Genomic DNA, 19,813 nt, shown 5'->3' with positions numbered 1-19,813 from the left:
TTTTCTATGGAGTGGTTTCATTCATCTTCAAAGGATCCACAACTCAAATTTGTTAAGAACTGCTTTAGATACATTCCTTCCATAGCAAAAAGCCTAAACTACAAGATACTTATTACATTTAGTTACAGATTCAGTAATCTTAAGCTCCAGCATTCAAACACACACCCAGATAACGGCTGGCTGGCTGATTTGACTGTTCTGACTCCACAGCACCCAACGTATTTCTAGGGCTACACCTCAATGCACTCATGCTTGTCACTAGCATTCTCTCCCAGTTGTGACAGTGAGTCTTCCTTTCCTGAAGACTAGGATTGTCACTTTTAGGCCACATTTGTTCATCAAACATTCTCAACTTAAATGATCTCTTAGGAATACCAAGGCGACTCTGGCTCTTCCTGGCCTTCTAGTCTTTTCGAAACTAGCCATGTTTCTTTACAATACATGCCGTGACTGGTGAGCATGTGGACTTGAAACTAGTTGGAAGTAAGGAGCATGCCATATTGAACCAGACATCTTCTGGCTGGTAGAGCATTAAGGGTCCCATGTGCAATTTAGATGTAGGATCCTGGGGTGATTTGAACATAAGCAGCACACTAGTTCTTTTTCGTTGTTTTCATGCTCTCTATAAAGTGGCTTACAAATGAAATGTCTTAGGCGGTTGGTCAAGAGAAAAGTGGTCTACGATTGCAGCCTGGAGTAAAACTCCCACTTGGTCTTATATGAATGGATTCAATTGTACGACTAAAAATGATTTCCCATTTCAACTCCTTTGGATAATCTTCCCTTCTTAATTTCTAACATTATTGGGATCTTCTTAACTTTTGGATATTTCAGTTTCTCCAGCAATTTAACTTCCTTTGGAAAAATGAACCAAAGTCGAAGTTTAACGTTTAATGTGGTCCTTTTAAATAAAACATAATATTAATAGACTACATAAGAAACACTGAACTGGTGCCCAAGCTCATTTTTCCCCTTTTTAGTAGTTATATAATCAAATATAATACTAAAAGACTAAATGCTTGTGGCTCTTTTATATATATTTAAAACACACAGTAAGAACATAAGAACATCTCAAATCATTTAGAAGGAAAAAGGGGAGGGGTCATCAACCAAAATCTTTGGAGATTTCATAAAATTTAAATATCTGCAAACAGTCCAACCAAAAAGAAAAAAATCCCAACATTTGGCTGTGGAGGGCACTTCACATGTGAACCAAATGGCGTTATAACATTTTCCTTCAGGTAAACTAGTCACTAAATCCCATTAGAAAGAATACAAGAGCAATATGGATACATCCCCCAAATACCACGTACTCAATTAGAACATTCTGTTGCGAAGCGCTCATCTACCACGGCTCTCCTTTCCATTGCATACATTACTTTACATTTCTACAATGCAATGTCAAACAGCCTCCAAGTTCTGCAAAGCAGACTGATGTCCATTCTACAAAAATATTACAGTACATAACACTGAATAATTTTAATCTGTACATTTTTTTCCCTCCCATAATAGGTGACACGCGTCCGTTTGTACAAGTTAGAAAAAAACATCTGGTTGTTTACATCTGGATTAATAGTCAACAGAGTCAACCAGAAGTGGTGGGGTGGGGAGAGTTTGATAGAGTATAAATACAGTGTCATATTAATTGTGGTTAACAATACTCAGCTCTTCACAAAGTGATACAAAAGAAATCATCTTAGATTTTTGACTGAAAAGATCTAGCTGAGGAGGTTCTGCCAAAGTCGACCGACTGATCCCAAGGTTAAGGCTGACTTGACTTAGCAAGGTGCAGCACAACACAAAACACTGGCGCAGTTCAGAGCTCTTCAAATGCATAGCTTCAGTGTTACATGCACATTAATTATATTCCTTCAATTAGTTAATCCTCTAGACAGTTTTCTTTTTGATTTGCATGCATCCCGTTCCATTTCCATTAAGGGCATCTCTTCCTTGGTCAATCACGTGCTTTTGCTTTTCAATTTGTTTTTGTGATTTTTTTGTTTGTATGTTTTGTTTGTTAAGCTGTCAATACCTCCAACACTTGGAAAAGGAAATATAGAGGTGGTTTTACTTACAAAAGAGAATCAGAGCTATATGGACAATGTAAAATGAAATGAAACAAGTGTCAGAGACAGTTTATAAAAATGGCACATTTATTGCTACAGAACGGTCATGTACATGACTTCATCGAATAACTACAGATGGGAAACAGGTAATGGCCTAGACCACGCTGGGTTTGTTTTTGTCTTGAAGGAACTCCAGCACACAACCTGTTTGGACACTTCTACAAATCAGAAATACACCAAAAACATGAAAAATCGAGGCACTCAGCCACACATTGAAAACAAGGTGTAACTGTTTATCTTTTTTTTTTGAAATGTTTTCCCTTTTTTTCTTTTTTTAACAATTTTTTTTTTTAGTTTTTAATGCTGCAGCTATGTGTACAGTCGCAAAAATTTCCCCGCTGCGACCTACAACTAAAAAAAAAACAAAAAAAACAAAAAACAAACAAAAAAAGCTACCATACAGTTTCATCTCAGTAACACATGGTAAAATAACATCTTTTAAATAGTAAAATAAAGTAACAAACTTTTACTCATAATGATTCCAAAAATCTACAAAGAAGAAATATTCAGAATCTGACAATTTTTTTTTTGTAATATTCATGGTATAAAAGGATTGCTCCTGCGAAAAATAAGCCAAATATATTTTTTATTTTTAAATTTAGTTTTTTTCCTACTAGGGTGTACTACAGTCTATTTTATAGCAAAAAGAGCACTAGACAAACAAAGCTTTATAACAAAAAGCCAGGCACTGATACATGGTAAATCTCTGCTTTTTTTTTTTTCTTATCTTCACTTAATTGCATCACAAGTAACAAGAATGAAAAAGGCCACAGTTCATATATTTTCACCATTACATATGTCTATAATACTTGAAATGAGTATGGGAAAACCAGTACTGCACAAAGATGAGTCCACTTCAAGTCCCATGAGAAAGAGCGTGTCTCTAAAGAAAAACAAGCAAAACCAAAGCAAAATAAAAAGAGGCCTGAAGGCCTTGGTGCCCCATTGTGTTGGAATTCATCATATTCCATCTTGACTTTTTTTTTTTGTTTCCAGTCAGCCAGCAGACTAAATTTTTGTGCTTGTTTATGCTGAAACAATTTCAGGTTCACGTTTAGACACAGATCATATTCTGCCTGTTGGATCCAAGACGAAAATCCTCTTAACCCCAAGTCTCGGTTCAACTCCCTCCCCACCCCCCAATCCCTCATCAAAATAAAGATCACAAATTAAAAAAAAAAAAATCAAGAAATAGGAAAAGGCGAAAAGTAAAAAAGGAATCGGAAGACCGAATCAGAACCAGTTGCGTTACCGGGTGGACTGACAGTTGTATAAACATTAGTGTTCCTCGCAGCTACACAGAAGACAAATGGTAAAAATTTCTGGATGAACAGATCCCTATTCTGCATATTCATAAATTACTTGAATGTGGAGGTGGATCGATTGTTCCAAGTTGCTTTTCAAGTCCAACTGTTTCAAGAAACCCCCAGCCTAAGTATCATCATCATCATATACATAGTGTAGTATGGACCCTTTCGAATTTTTTGTAAGGACATTAATTCTGTCTTCTGCTAAATTTCATTCAAAAATCCAGCGCAGGATACCAATATCTTACCTGGGTTCGATAATTACAAAACAACGACAAGAAAAAACACACTAGAAAGGCCACATTCCCTTTCATCTTTTTTTTTTTTTTAATAGGGATACAACCCGATTAATACGGACAGGTGCAGATCATGTTTCTCCACCAAGCAAAAAGTAGTGAGCAGCTTTTGGTGGCCGTTCGAAAGTTTTTCGCTTATTTCCAAAGGGAATTCAACAATAGAGGTATTCCATTACCGAGTAATGAATACATCAAAGCTGGTGAACAGGAAATTGCAGCTTTTACTCTGTTTGAGTGAGAACAAAATAGAAAGCACCAATTTAAAAAATAATCAAATAACTACGATTTAATTTTTTGCTTTGTTTACAGATTTGAAAACCTTTAAATCAGCTCTATGAGGCACCTTTCTGACAACACGTATCAAAAGTGCCATTCTTAAAATGTACATCAATGCAGGGAGTGTTTCCAGTTCCCTAAAGAGTAAACACCATTATTTTCTTCTGTACACTTATCCTGAATGTGATCAGAGGATACCTGCTTCCTATATAATATTGTTCTTAGGGATACCCGCCTTGGTAGACTATACAAAATGAGTGCAGAATGTACCACTAAAAGGAAATCTTTAACATACTGAGGGAACAATACACATGGTTTCCGTCATTCGGGAGGAGGGGAGAGTACACCATATTGTCTTCCGTGCCCTTCTTTGAGCCCCTTTGTTGGTACATTTCACAGGAAAGCCTCAAAATAACTTGCCATGAAGTTTGATTTCTGCTATTCTCCTAAGGTTTTAATCCACCTCCACATTTTAGGAACTTATCAACAAATCAAAGTATTTTAGTTTTATCGCTACTGAACATATTTACAGTTTTCAACACACACACAGCTAATCAAAATGTTTATGGGTTTGTAAAAGATGACCACGTGGTAACTATCTTATTTGTTCTTACATTTTCAGAAAGGAACATAAAATTCAGATTCTTGTAGCTCACTATTTCATTTAAATGAGACGTTTTTTAAACCACACAGTTTAAAAAAAAACAAAAACCGATACAATGTATTAAAACACATAATAACAAGAGTCTACATGTAAAAATATAACTTTTACATACACAATTTCAAAATAATGATACGTTTGCCATTTGTTGCATAAAATTTACAAATGTATTTCATTACTATATAACTGGCAAAACAGGAGAACAGATGGAACGTTTAGACCATTTCGATGGATTTATGGCATTTACTCAGTGCTGATAGGTGGAAAAACTACTTGAACAGGGATTTTTTTTCTTAATACATGCCAAAATTGTGTGGCTGTAAAAATAGAAACGAGTTAGAGACAAAAGGATGCTGACAAATACTTAACTAGGAGCACTATTTGTTTACTGCACTATACACCAAAGTCAATCATTATAAAGATTCACGATGGAAGTTGGTTCAATTGTGCCCAGACGTCAAAGCTAGCTATCTGATGAGTTGCTGTGCCATAGCTTGATCTATGCTTCTATCAAATATGTTAAGTATAAACTTCATTCATACTGGCCAGAGAAATACTGCACTACCCCTCCTCAAGAAAGTGCAACTTAATGCTTTAGGACTTATAAGGCTTGTTATAATGCTGCATGATGATTGAATATTGGCATTTTTCAGACGAAGGAGGAGGCAGTTAAGTCATCTACATCTTAGTAAACCCATTTTGAAAAAAAAAATCAAGAAAGCAACAAAATCAATCAGCTCTGTCACACTACTTGCAATTTTCTCATTTGATGGTTTTTGAACTTGACTTGTTTTTTTTGTTTTTGTTTTTTTCCAAAAATCTGACCATGTATTCAGAAACGCCTCACTGCACACTACTTCGGCTACACATGTAGGTAACACTTTAATCATTTTGTTAAATCACAGCCACTTTGATTATGTTATGTTTCCGATGATATAAACATTGGAAGGCACAGTGGTAACATTGTAGCATTCTAACCTTGTACCTCTGAAAATCCCAGAAAAGGGTCACAAACGCAACATTACACTCCAGACAAACTTTTGCCATGTCTTGGTAATGCTGCTTGTAATATCTACACATGATGTGACTTTTAAGTCCTGTGTTCCCAAAAGACTGGAGAAACAACTTTCTACTTATTTATGAATGAAAAGCAACATCAGGGTCAGCATTTCATCCTGCACTACCCCTCCGGAAGCAGAGTTGGCACTACAGGTTACAATAACAAACTGGGGAAAGGGACAGAAAGAAGACCAAAAAAAAAAAAAAAACAACAAAAAATCCGTATTTACAGTAAAATCTTTCTTTTAAAAAAGTTAATCAGTACTATTTTTTTACAGGAGAAAAAAGTCTGAAACAAATGAACAAAAGCTTACCATAGTCACTAAATTTTTAATATATATTTATATATATATTTATATATATATTTGTCATAGGTCTATAAGATCCATCTGTTCCTCCTACCCTAAGGAATGGCTAATGTCATCACTTCGTTGTCATCAGGACGTGTGCTGGTTTTGTTACGAGGGCAGCTGAGCTTCCCTTTTTCAATATCCAGTAATTATAAACACTAGCTGACTTGAATACCAACAAAAACGTTCATGTAGTTGTCTTCAGAAGTACACTTTTTCATTATTGCAAGTTTACAATTTTTTTTAAATTAAATATTTTTTTCAGACTTACAAATTAATTATATTTTTTTTTTTCCAAAAGAAGTTTAGGCACAAATGCATTGTTCCACAGTGTGGAAAGATTGCCATTCAGTCTCCGGGCTGGGTCTCAGCCTCCCACATACCGCTTTGCACATTCTGAATGATATGTTAAGAGAGTCATCCCTCAAGTTGCACTTTTTTCTTTCTTTTTTTTTTGTTTGTTTTTCGGTTTTTTGATAATTGGGAATGCTGAAACCTCTTGCGTCTGCGATTCATAACTACTCAGACTTGTCTTATATTACAAAAAAAGGGGTTAAGGAGAAGTGTTTATGTGGGTTTAAGATAATACAGCTGTTAAGGAAGTGGTCTCTTGTATTAATGAAGCAATGTGGCAACTTGGACCTGAGAAGGGAAAAAGAGAGGAAAATTAATTAATACATTTATAACAGAAGAGGTAAATGTTTTGTTTTTAAACTCTTTTTTTCCAAGGAGGAAAAAAAAATCTATCTGCTAATTTGGGCAAAATTTGACGTTTATGGCTGATGCCTGGGTGAGAGTCACAAAGGAAAGATTTCAGAAATGGTTGGAAACAAACTTGCCCTTTTACATCTGTCCCATGTGATTTGACGCATCTCCCATGCCAGGGTGAGGGCCCGCCAAGGAGAGCGGGGGCGGCTCTGAGGACACCTTTTCTTCCTCCCTTCTTTTCAGACACGCAGCTTTCGGATTCAGATTCCTTTCTGTGGAAGATTAAAGCACAGAGCAGTTAGTGAATGCCAAGGCTTCTGGCAGAGGGCAGTAATGCACGCTTCTGCACGTCTGCTGACCCTTTTTGTCAGTTTTTACATTACAGAATATAAGGAACAGTTACTAAATGTGCACTGCAGCAGTTCATTTGGTCAATCACTAGGAAAAGCTGAACTGTGTGATTTGCACTGCCACTTTACAGTATAAGAAAGTTGGTAAAGCAGATAGACCAAGCTCCAATTACTGATAGTACATATGGAAACATCAAAATGAAATCTAAGTTACGAGACAGTCCTGTAATTTAATTACAGGAGAAAGGGAAGCTGCTTATAGATTTTGATACAATCTGCAATTGAAACAATTATTCTGAATGAGTCTACTATCTCCTCCTGCTCAAGGCAGGCAAGTCCATCACGCCTCCCTCCAGCTGCGTGCTACCCGTGACCTCTGCAAGGAGGCCAGCTGGCTTGCACTGACCTCGCACTTGCTGCTCCAGGCTGAGGATGACAGCCACAGCCTGGTGGAGGATCAGAAGCTTGGTCTGGGGTTTGTCACTCTTGAGGTGGAGCTGCACCATGCGGCCGAGCTCCTTGAAAGCCTCGTTGATGTCGCGGACCCGCAGGCGCTCGCGGGCGTTGTTGGCCATCCTTCGCTCCTTCTCACGCTCTGCCTTCTGCTCCGGTGTCAGGTCCTCGTCATCATTATTGCTGTGGGACAAAGAGGATACGACATTTTCTAATGGTGTGGGGAAAAAGAAGGTATCTAAGTTACTTCTGTTTTCTTTCAGAGTTTTGGGGGAACTCTTCCATCTCAAGCTGTTGTCCTTGGCAGGATTTTACATCTACTTGAGTTTGGGATTGCTGTAGATGGCTGTGACCAACCATACACAAGACATTTGGTTTCTCCCAGATATGAAACCCAATTCAAGTAGGAGAGGTTAAAGTTAGGGCTCAGAGTGATCTATAACGATGTAGAGGGGCAAAAAGGGAAACAAAGCTTTTATAATGAGGCTACACTCTACAAAGCAGGCCACAGTCAACTTGGGCTTAAGCTACATTGCATGACCACAATTCAGAAAAAGTTTTAGATGAAGCTGCTTTTCTAAACTTTCATACATAAACTTTCATAAAATCTGAAACCCAAGGAAAACAAGTGACTAAAAAAAAGATTTTGATAGGTCAAAATCAACACAGTGCAGCTAGACACGATTAAGAAGAAGGTCCTACATTCAAGATACCAGAGCAATGGGAGTGGAGACAGTGGGCCTTTGTCCAGGTTTCAACAGTAACTAACTGGAAGGCTTGGTCAGTCCACTTAATGTATCTGAGTCTCTTTTTCTCCACGTATTATTAAATAAAAAGGCTAGAGAGACATGATCTCCGTAGCCTTTAACATTATGGATGTTTATGATGCCAAAGACAAGCTGGGGAAATCTGAGTTGATATGATCTATGCAAAACAAAGCAAAGCAAACCAAAGCAAACCCAAACACCTACTGGTTATAAATGACCATAATCTCATTGTGGGTCAAAAATGAAGCCAAAAAGCTAATCTCTGGTTGGGCGAACAGAAATACTATACGATTCATATCAAAGGCACGGTTGTGCCCAGTCGAGTCTAGAAAAGGGAAGATTCCTTCTGTTTCTAGGTGTCACGACGACAAATCAGAAACTTTTGAATGGAAGGAAATAGGTTGATGAGCCGTCTGGAAAGCATATCATATAAGGAAGGTTTCATGGCATCTAGTCTTCAAATATTTCATGGGCAATCATGTAAAAAAGAGAGGTGTGGGAGATGTCTTGTCTCAGGGAGGCAGAACAGAACAAAGAACTCCAAGCGGTATAGTTTGAATTAACATGAGTAAGAACCTTTTTGGGTATGAGAGAGAGCAGAAATGAAGTGATCTTCACTGAAAAGTAAAAGACTCCCCATTACAAGAAACAATATGGAGGTGACCACCTATAAGGATGTTAACCTAGAGATTTAAATGTTAATCTCTACTTTAAAATTCCAGGAATCTGAAATGTTCACAGAAGAAAGATGTTAATCACAACATTTCAGAGCTGGAGGACATGGGAGAAGTTAGCTAGACAATTCAGTGTATACTAAATGAATGAATGTTGTACACTAATGAATGTTGGCTTAAAAGGCATGGCTCCAAATCTTCCATCTTCCATTAGAGAATTTCCAGGTAATTTTCAAATTTCAATAAGGACAAAACGCGATTGTGAAGGCCCAATGAATCAAAAATGGGAGTGGTATTCTTGGGTTGCAAGGAAATGTTGCACATAAGAAGACATGTGTAAGCACAGAGCACTGATAACAGAGGGGAGGAGGAAGATGCTAAAGGAAGGATGCTGTAAGACTTGGCTCATCTCCACATAAGTTAAACTCCCTTCTAGATGGGACTGTCTGCTGTGGATGTTTGCTGGTAAATATGCAACTGAACTGAACCAGTCGGAAAAGGCACTTTTTCTCTGCCATCTGATCCTCTTTACTTCCTCCGCTGATCCCTACTCTCCCTCACCCATGACCTCTACTGATACTAAGGAAATCAAGGTTACTATGAATTCACGTCCACATTCCACCACACGAACAGGATGTAACAAGTGACAAGAGAACAGAATCGAGTCTCCGCTGGGCCCATCCTGAAGTTAAAAATTTGGGTAAAATTTTTAAACATCAAACATGTGCCACAACTTTCACAAAGTGGGAACTTGTTTTCCAAAGGTATTCAGGCTAATGACTAATTAGAATTGGCTATTGACTTGTAAATAAATTGGTTACGCAAATAAAATTGCCTAGGTTTGAAAAGCAGTGCCCTACCACACAGTTTTGGAGGCATAACTAAATGTCACAAGGGTAACCTTTTAAAATAAAAAGGTACTTAACGGTAAGTCAAAATGTACTGAAACGTCAAAGAATCCATTAATATGCATAAGTTATGGCCACTAGTTAAATTACCAAGAACTGATGAACTAACAGAGAAGCCAGTAAAGATGTGAAAGCCATTTCTTGAGATTTCTTACCAATATGGCCAAGAGGGAGGAAATTCTTCAATGATGGTGGAAAGGTGTAAGCTAGAAGGTTTTAGCACTTTTGGAACTTGTGGAAGGACACGTAATAAAATTTATCTCAATATTGACAAAGGTAATATGAAAAGGCAGCATGTTCTTAATTGCTAAAGGACATTAGATATAACCTTGAGAATGACAGCCTTTAAAAGGGAGGTGTAGTCTTAGTACAACTTATTTAATTTGCATATAAAAACAACCCAAGGGAATCGAGGCAAAGAACATGGGTGCCATGTTATTGGTATTTGAAAACCTCTGATTACCAGAGTAAAGTTAAAGTTCAAGGAGATAGTTTCTAATGTTAAAATAGTGGATATTTAAGAAAACCAACCAGAAGCTATTTTCCTGCAGTTGTATTTTCTGTAGAAGGGAGTATCCAGGAGAAAAAAATTAGTAATTTAGGTATTGCTTTTATATATATATATCTCTCTCTCTCAATATGTTTAGGAGAAAGCTGGGAAATCAGTATTTTCTCACTTTCAAGGTAAGAAAAAAGTTACAGCTGCATATTCATCAATTGAGTTTTCAATACCGCTAAGATCTCTTTCTAGAAATATTTTAGAAAGAACATTTCTGACCAAATTTGTAGAATAGCACAGTTTTAAAAATCGACTGTTTGCATTTAAATCGGTTACAACTTGTTTTTATCGTGTGTAATTAGCACTGGGTCCAAATTCATAAATGCAAAGATACTTTAGGCTGCCCCAGAGTACACGTATCTGAAAGGATACTTGAGTACTTCCAGGGTAGGCCTTTAATTTCTTTTTAGCTGTGGATTTACCTGCCAGGAAAAAACTGAATCGTTTCTTCCTGTTCTGTTCACTTCATCAAAGTCCAATAAAGGAATTAAATGAAGCGACAGTATTATATACTGTTACCTAGATCTTGACCTAGTAATTGATTTGATATCCTTCTTGTCGTCATCTAATTTCTTGTCCTCGGAAGATTTCGTGTCTTGAAGGTTCTCATCGCCCTCGTCATCGGACTTGATCTCAGAGCTGCCGGAGGAGACACTCTGGCCCTGTAATCCTGGTGGCATGCCTACAGAAAAGACGACCAGGTGACACTTCCACCAAAGACTCGATGCACGAACGCGCGCACCCTAGATCACAGAACTGCCAGCTATATAATTCATACTGTTGAACTGTGATCCTTCTGTCACTTTTTTTGCGCTATTTGGTGAAGTTTCAAAAATGCACCTGCAGAAACAAGTTTCCCCTGCATTGGCTCTGAGGTTAAATTCTATTTTGCAATCTTTTGGAGTAGATGGTAATTTCACTGTCTACAAAACATCAACTTAATTGCAATGAAAATCATAATCATGAAAATCACACACCTCAATGTTCTGATTAAGAACCCAAGTAAATATCAGCTATTATATTGAGTTTCTTCCATATGCAATGATTTAATAGAAAAATGTCCTTAAAATATAATTCCCAGGGAGTACACTAAATATGTGCAGTCAAGACTTCAATAGATACCCTAACGATATTCTGAAATTAGGCTTCTCTTATCCTCAAGAAGTAATCAGCATTTAAGAATGGTACATATGGAAAGCAGTTAGCTGCTCACTGAAGAAATTTCTAGCCTCATCATTGCTCAACTTTCAAGATCATAATACATTTGAAAACTTGACCCTAAAACAATCATTTATTTCTAAGGTAGGAGCATGTCTCTTGAGTATTTCCCTCTATTAGTAATCTGTGCAGTCTACAACCTTGTCACTCAAAATTTGGTCCATGGGCCAGGAGCATCCTTATCACCTGGGAGCCCATCAGAAATGCAGAATGCCAGACCCAATGAATCAGAATCCTTAACAAGATCCTCAGGTCATGTGTATGCACATAAAATTTAAGAAGCACTGATCTAGGATAGAGAAAGAAAAAGCAAAGGCTCTTTCAAAGAAAGGGCCGCCAAATTGTTACTATTCAGATAAAAACGGGCAGGCATACCCATATATATAATTAACACTCAGATCTGTACAATGTTTAACAGCTGAAAAAATGCGTCTACACATTCTCGTGGTAGTGTTATGATTTTTATTCTAAACCTGAGGGGAATGAGAGGATGTTATTTTAGTGTCTCCTAGTCACCTGGTCAGCCAGTCACACAGGGAGCAGGGGCCCCAGGTCTTGCCTCTGCAGTACCACTTCCTGGGGTCATGAAAAGCCGACTGGAATCAGTGGTATGAGGCAACCATTACGGGGCTGCATGACGTAACGGCGAAAACCAGCCAACCAAATTCCATTTTTTAAATGTACCTACATTTCCTTCGATCTTAAACAACAACAAAAATTTCCTTCCTTCCTATTCATTTGGAAATATCATTTTCAGGCTACAACTAACCACATTAGAGGACCTGAATGAATAAAATGTGGAAATAGCTAAAATAAAATTTCCTCTCATCAGTCTATTGTCTCATTCCCTGCTGAAATAGTACCAGGATTTCAGAGGATGTTTGAGGAAAACAGTTATTGAAGAAACACAATTAGCCGTCTACGTTCTAAATACTTTCCCATTTACTTACCATTTTGGTACCAAATTTGATTCTTGGTTTTCTGCCAGTGCTTCCTGAGGGATGAATGCCAAGGAAGCATGGGATCAACACCGGATCTACTGTTGTTTAAGTGAGGTCAGAAGTGCCCTCTGAGGCGGACCTACCTCTGTAAGGGTCCTGGGGTGGGTTCAAATCAGGGGAAGTTGCAGACTGGACAGGAAGCTGTGGAACCGGAACCTGGTTTGGCACAAGAGAATGGCTGCCTCTCAGGGCCACGCCATCTTCACGATGGGCCCCAACCTGAAAGGGTGAGAGGAAGCACAGAGTTTAGCAGGAACCAGAGGTGCGACAGCTGTTTGCAGGGGCAGCAAGGACCGGATGAAGGAAGACTGGCCTTTGAAAAACAATACTCCCAAATGCATTTCACTAGAGGGCGCTGGAGGACCGCACATGCACCTATAGTACCCTGCAAAAACACTTAACACTCAGTAAGATGCCGTGCTGTACATTCAGTGACAAATATGGCAGAGTAGCTCAGGCAGGTAAAACGTCAAATTGTCTCCCAGGGTGCTGCAGTGGAGCGCACTGATTCGTACCCATCTGTCTTCTATCATGTCCGCCAACAGATCTGACAATTATCTTAATGCCCATATGCTTAATTGTGGGCTTCTCAATTCCCCCATTGCTATCGGAAATCCTACAGGAATTTCAATTTGGCATTCGACTTTCATTTCAGGGGATAAGATTCTCAGGCCTGCCATTTTTTTTTCCATAATGCCAGCTAAGCCTCTGACAGCGGAAGCTACAGCAGTATGGGACATAGCCCCTGCTCGGTACAAATATAATAAAATGTCACCTGGCTTTCCAAAACTGGCAGCCCATTCCAAATTAATGTTTACTGTATTTCATCAGCTGCTGAGTTCCAAATCCAAAGGGGGACCATTTCTGCCAATGCCACCACACCGGAAAATGTACCAATAAAGGTTTTATTAAACACACCAGTAATGCCATCATTACCACGTGAAGATGTTTGGACATTTTTCCATTTTTTTTTCACTATTCTGATCCTAGAAAGACACCATATTGTAAACGCTCTTTATGTTTCCAAGAATAAAATTATAGAGTACAGCATGATGACTCGGTCTGAAAAAAATACTGCTGAGCTTTTTATTAACTACTACTACCTACTCCGGGGTCCAGAGATGTTGAACTCGTGGCACAGAGACAGCAATTGCTGACTTTATAGCATAAGCCTTAAAGCAAAACCATTAAGCATTTGCAAACCAAGAGGAACATGAGTAGCTTACATTTCCGTTTGCATTTCCAAGTATTTATTTTCTTAGCCTATTGTTAGGTGAACATTTACGCAGGACAGTGAGTCTAACACTAAAAATATTTATCTAAGAATTTATACTGCTATGAATCAAAAAGTTGAATTTTTCCAATCCAAAATATAAAACCACAAAGCAGAATCTTCACTTTTTGCTACCAAATGTTTGCAAAGAGTATTTTCAAAGAATGCAGCAATAAGACTGAACCAACAACAACCAAATTCACAGAGCCGAATGAAGCATATGCTATCCAAAGGCAGCCTAGTGTAAAGCATCACCTTATAAACTCCAAGACAACACAGAAGAAAATCATTCAGGGGGAGGGGAAAGGATCATATAAATCACACTAATTGTTCAGATTCAAAAACACAGCAAGAACAGTAAAGGATTTAAAGACTTGTGAGCAACAGGAAGTAAAAATGAGTGTTGCAGCTGAGAGATCTGAGCACTCCGGTGGTGTCTGCCACCTGCGTGCCTGTGTCCCTTCCCAGAACGTTCTGAATGGTCGTTACTTAGCCTCTATGTGGGTGCCTCAAATGTACTGAGGCTCTGATTATCTCCCAAAGCAGCCTATTCCATTCGCGCAACAAGCCAGCTCCCCAGTAGCTTCCACCCACTGGCTCCAGTTTCCACTTTTAGAGTTCCATGGAATAAACACAAGCCCTTTTCATATATTTACACCAGTGCCATGCCATTCCTGTCTTTCATCTGTAACTGAAGCCTGATCTCTTACAGGCAGACCATGCCCACCCAGTTCCTTCAACCATTTTTCACTCACTCTTTGTGTATGTTTTTATTTTCCTTCTAAACAAAAGAGTGACAGCTATTTTCTGCTCAGGTTTGGATTTGACATTTTTATATTTGTGCATTTAGAAGACTGATTCAATCGATCATTATCCTTTCAGGCTAAGATGTCAACTTGTAAACATGAATTTTACAGGCCTTGGTCAAATGGTACTCTTTAAGGCTGTCAATCAGTGTTAACCTAACTAATTACCTTAGTGCCGATTCATACTTACTGGTGTTCTCAATGGACTTAATTTCTTGAATTTTCACAAAGGATGATTCTAAGTTGGAATCACTGATGGTAACCACAGATTTGAGCATGGCGGAGATGTACACTCCTTCTACTTTAGAATCTTCTGTTAAAACACTCAAGTCTTCCTTGTGGGCAAGGATGCAACTTAAGGTTAAAATCTTGCTTTTTACTTAAATCATATTCAGTTATTAATCCTGAAATTTCTTTCTTTCCTCTAGATCATATTTAGTTTTTACAAGGGGAAAAAAGAACTCACAACCAATTGTCTTTATTTTCTTTGCCTCAACTCTTATGAAGGACAGTGCAACTGAGTGAGAAGAATACAATAATGAGAGAATAATATCCAGATCCTAACTGTAACTGGTCTTTGTTAGCTATGTAACCACGAGTAAGTTACTCAAATCCAAATGGAGAAAATAACACGAGAGGTCATGGAGAATAAGTCCCAGATTTAGTGCAAGGAGTAGCAGTATGCAAAACAGCTGGTACAAAGCAGATACACAATAATTATAGGTATTGTTATATGTTCTAACTGAAAATACTTGCTTACGACAGAAATAAGAGTATGGAGTTCAACTCCTCGAACTCAAGCTACCTTCACTTACGGTCATCTTTGCACGCTTTTTCTTTATTTTGTTCACATCCATTTGATTTTAAATCTTTCTCCTGTACAATAACAGTAAAATCTTAAATGATAGTACAAATGTGTTTGAGAATATAGATGTATATCCATCTATATTTTTCTTTGGATTTTAGGTGTGCAAGACATTCTAACTTTTTCTCTCTTCTATAGATCATCTCAAGTAATATATCAATCGTTTTCCATAAAGGAAAGCGGGGACAAAGTTATCCTTGATCTTTTAAGGCCTCTCTTTTAAACTATGTGTATTCCAGGTCAGATCAATGACCTACGATAGGTCCAGATCCACATGGTAGTCACCTTAATTCTCTAGGATCAATCCCATTGCTTGTGGCTGTGGAATAGCATTCCAATTTGAAGAATTAGCTTTGCTTTGCTTATTTCCTTGGCCGCAGACAGCATGTCCTAACCCTATTTACTTCTCTTTCAGAAACATTATTTCTAGTCACATAAGAGACAAAGAAAGAAAGACAGCGGAAGGTCAGCACAAATCCACCACTTGAATAACTGAGAAATAGACAGAAGAACCAATACTGCCATCGGTACATACAAGGGTCAGGATTTGTCCACTTTCCATATAATAAATATATAATAATGTAACAAGAAAAATGTAGCTTTCTTCCATCTACAAATCGATTCTACATGGTGCTTATTTTTAGAAAATCCATACTTCATTAAAGCCTTATTTTGATAAACTTTCCATCTAGATAAGCAATAATTTAAAGATAAAAGGCAGTCTATGAAAACAGTTAATTTTATCAATATTGATTGTAAATTTTTTGCAGCCTTTAAGAATAGAGCATTCTTATAGTCACATACAATGTGGTTTTAGCATATTTATGCAAAAAGTAAAAGACAGAATTAAAATCTAAAAATGATTAGCTAATTGTTAACTGATTGATCAGAGAGTCCATTTATTAACTCAAGAAACAGTTATTTAGTCCATGCTTGTCACTCTGTGGGGTGCTGGGGACGGGGCGGTGAATAACTTAGATGTGGCCCCTGTCCTCCTGGAGCGCACAGTGATCCTTGGTGGGATTTTTGTCACTAACCAATTTAGTGCAGCAGTTTTAATAGTAAGGATCAGAGACTCATTCAAGCTTGCTCAAGTGAAAGATTTATCATGAAGATTTCTATAATTTAAGTTTCGGACCCAAAGAGCTCTTGGGACCTAAGGCCATTCCTTGTCTTTCATAGGCCATCCCAGCCTCTCTCCTCCCTCTGGTGACCCTCTGCCTCTCTCTGGCTTCTGCCCCCTCATGACTACAGCCTGGACTCTTCCTTCATGGTATCTCTTGGTAGTTTCTTGTAGGTTCTGTACCTGATGCTAACTCCCTCTGTGTCTTAGCATTTCTGAGTTCAGAATGCTAAGATCATCTGATGGCCTAGCTTATAACTTTGAAGCAGACATGGGCCACCCAAAGAATGGGCCACCCTAGGATCAGGTGTCCCCATTTCTGGTCCAATGAACTACAAAAGAAGAAGACAAGGCAGGATCGCCTGGTCTTGCCCCTTCCACAGTCCCCATAAATCATGGCTCGTATGTGCAAATATCTAAGTTATGTAGCATCTTAGGTCATATTACATTCAAATTCTGATACTGCTATTTAAATTCTCCTGTGTGAATTTATCATTAGGAATAATTCAATACCTTTAGAAGTGCATTACTTCTTTTGAATCACATAAGCACCATACAATTTTAAATAACCTTACTTTCCAACGAAAGGACTGAGATATTAGAAGCACTTTTCAATCACACTTTATAGACTTTGGGGCTTGCAGAGACTTGGAACCCACTTAGGCCAAACTTCTTATTTTACAGAGAAGAAAGCTAAGGCCAAAAATGGTTAAGTGACTTAGCAGATTTTGTTAAGTGACAGCTTTGATGAGTGACTGAAACAGATTTTGAACTCAGAAAACTTATAATAACATTGAACAACTTGATGGGGCATATATATATGGGAGGGGAGGAGAGTTGAGTGACAAAAGGAGTTTACTTTCTGGAGCTTTTGTTTTAAAACTGTGTGTGTGTATAGCTATAGATATGAAAATCACTTTAGTTTTCTTTATCGTAGGGGAAAAAACATCATGGTTCACCAACTCAGGCCAAGGCCAAGATGTCTAACTAAATTACAAAATTTAATATTTGCCACGACTCCTCCAACATAAACAGATTTAAAAGATATGCTGCTTTAAATTAGGTGGCTGTTGGCAAGGCTGTTTTTATGTGGGGATGCATAAAGCATCCTGGTAAATATCCTTATCCTGATCCTCAAGCTAACAACAAACACCACAAACAAAAAAGACAATTCACTGTTTCTGCTCTCTTTGTTTCCAGGGAGTATTGTGAAAGTAATTATTCTGTTGTATTTAAGAGGCCTATTTCATGGATGGGAAAATGTATTAAATTTCATTTGGCAGTTATTCAATCCTTGTTAATGTTATCTCCAGAGATAACTGCTTCAAAACAGGCTTTCAGACTCAGTTCCTTCTCTTCTACCATAATCCTTCTAAAAGAGTGTAGGATGGGAACTTTAGGAAACTTGCCATGAATTTCTAGACCAAGCGATAATGACACAAAACCAGAAAAGCTATTAGAAACACTTTGGTCTATCAAAACAAAAGTTCCTTATTCATGGCATCTGGTTCCAAATTTTTCTTTTGACATAGGTGTCTTTTAGAAAGAAGAAAAATAACAACAACAAAAGTGGGACAAAGAAAAAAGTCCTGGTAACTTTTCCTTTTCTCTCTTCTCTTTCTCTTCTTGTTTTGCCATAAACATGAAAGAAACGTTGATGGGCTTTTACTGTAATTAGACACCCACTGACACAGAAAACAGTTTTGGTGTCTGAACTGTAATCTCCCCATGAAATATCAATTATACATGACAGTTGTAGAGTGCTAGATTTCACTTTCAATTATCTTGCCAGATCTCTGTCCTATTAGAGGAAAGCAAACTTTTATCAATGTGCAAAATACCATTTAGTCCAAAAGTGCATCTTTTAAAGAGGTGGGAAATGGTCATGCAAACTTTTCTTAATAGCTCACAGATGGGAACCCGGAAGTTCACGAAATCGCAGCAGTAGACGGATGTTCCGAGGAACAATTCCAGAGGCATCAAGATTCTGCAGAAAACAAGACCTTCCTCTCATAAGCAACTCCTTTGGGTGAGAAAGTCTTAACATCTGGGACACTCTTCAACCACAAATAAAATTTCCATATTCCTCAGTTTAAAAAATTATCAGACTATTTGTTTTTAATTCATGTGATTAAACATTTAAAAGACTGCTCACTAAAGTCAGATCTGGACTCAGTTCTTTTGTTTGGATTTTGATTCTTAAAATGTTTACCGGAAGAAGACTTCCTAACTGTCTTAAGAACACCTATTTTTCCCCCCAGCAATCTAACAGCTTCTCTGACACTTTCCCTGAAATTTAAGGTAATTCCTTGTTGGGCAATTCCTGGAGATTTATTTAATGCTTATTCTCCAGATGATAAAATAATTTTCAAGAGGATTTAAACATGATCTAAATGACCCTGACCTTGGCAGTGCTGATCTGTCATGTGACCAGCTCGGCTGAAACTCCCACGATGACCACCTCAATGGTTAAAATGAATGATTCTGTGATTTAGTTCGAGAGATGCAAATGGCTCTTACTGGATTTCAGTTCATCTTTTTTTTTTAACTCATAAGTTCCATCTATTAAAACTGTTTCATTTCTCTCCTGTGTATTTCCACCTTCCACCCCCAGTTCCGTACATCATTTTCCTACAGTGGAAACCATAGCTGGATGCAGCCTACCAAGTGGGGACCTTGGCGGGAGGTTACTCCATGCCTTCCCTGCCCCAGGTAGCAGGTTAGTCAAGTGGGTTATAGTTAATCCATGCCTAGTGAACCAAGCCCGTGTAGCACAGAGACTGTGGTGAAAATTTGCAATTACTTGTAAGCAGCTTCTTTTGTCTGGAGTGAAGGAAACGACAATTGAACTTGACATGTAGTTGGAATTACGGATCCCTGCAGTGCAAGCACACCTGTATGAGTGCACAACCACTCGGCTGACTTCCACACAAAGCACTCCGCAGCCGGCCCAGGAGGTCCCTCCCTAGGGATTTATCCTTACCTAACTGGCCTTCATTTTTAAAATGATTTTCTTATTATCCAAGTAACACA

At 38.1% G+C, this 19,813-nt stretch overlaps 1 protein-coding gene across 16 annotated transcripts in view; it reads right to left on the bottom strand.

Annotated features, from left to right (window-relative positions):
- Nucleotides 1-2,135: 2,135 nt before the first annotated feature.
- TCF4 (transcription factor 4) overlaps nt 2,136-19,813 on the bottom strand; it is a 347,611-nt gene continuing 329,933 nt past the window's right edge. For 12 of the 16 annotated variants that reach the window (XM_046671258.1, XM_046671255.1, XM_046671266.1 and 9 more), the window contains 5 exons: nt 12,797-12,932; nt 11,014-11,176; nt 7,540-7,769; nt 6,915-7,055; nt 2,136-6,717 (listed from right to left, as the gene is read on the bottom strand). In XM_046671258.1, coding sequence (XP_046527214.1) covers nt 6,919-7,055; nt 7,540-7,769; nt 11,014-11,176; nt 12,797-12,932 — 666 coding nt within the window. In that variant the 3' untranslated portion in view covers nt 2,136-6,717; nt 6,915-6,918. Of the gene's footprint in view, nt 6,718-6,914; nt 7,056-7,539; nt 7,770-11,009; nt 11,177-12,796; nt 12,933-19,813 lie in introns of those variants that run through there. The other 4 variants (XM_046671261.1, XM_046671264.1, XM_046671263.1 and 1 more) reach the window with 2 other exon arrangements.

This window comes from Equus quagga, chromosome 9 (assembly GCF_021613505.1).
Source record: "Equus quagga isolate Etosha38 chromosome 9, UCLA_HA_Equagga_1.0, whole genome shotgun sequence".
NCBI classification, from domain to species: Eukaryota; Metazoa; Chordata; class Mammalia; order Perissodactyla; family Equidae; genus Equus; species Equus quagga.
The sequence above is the reverse complement of the archived record's forward strand: the minus strand, read 5'-3'. Positions and strand labels throughout refer to the sequence as shown.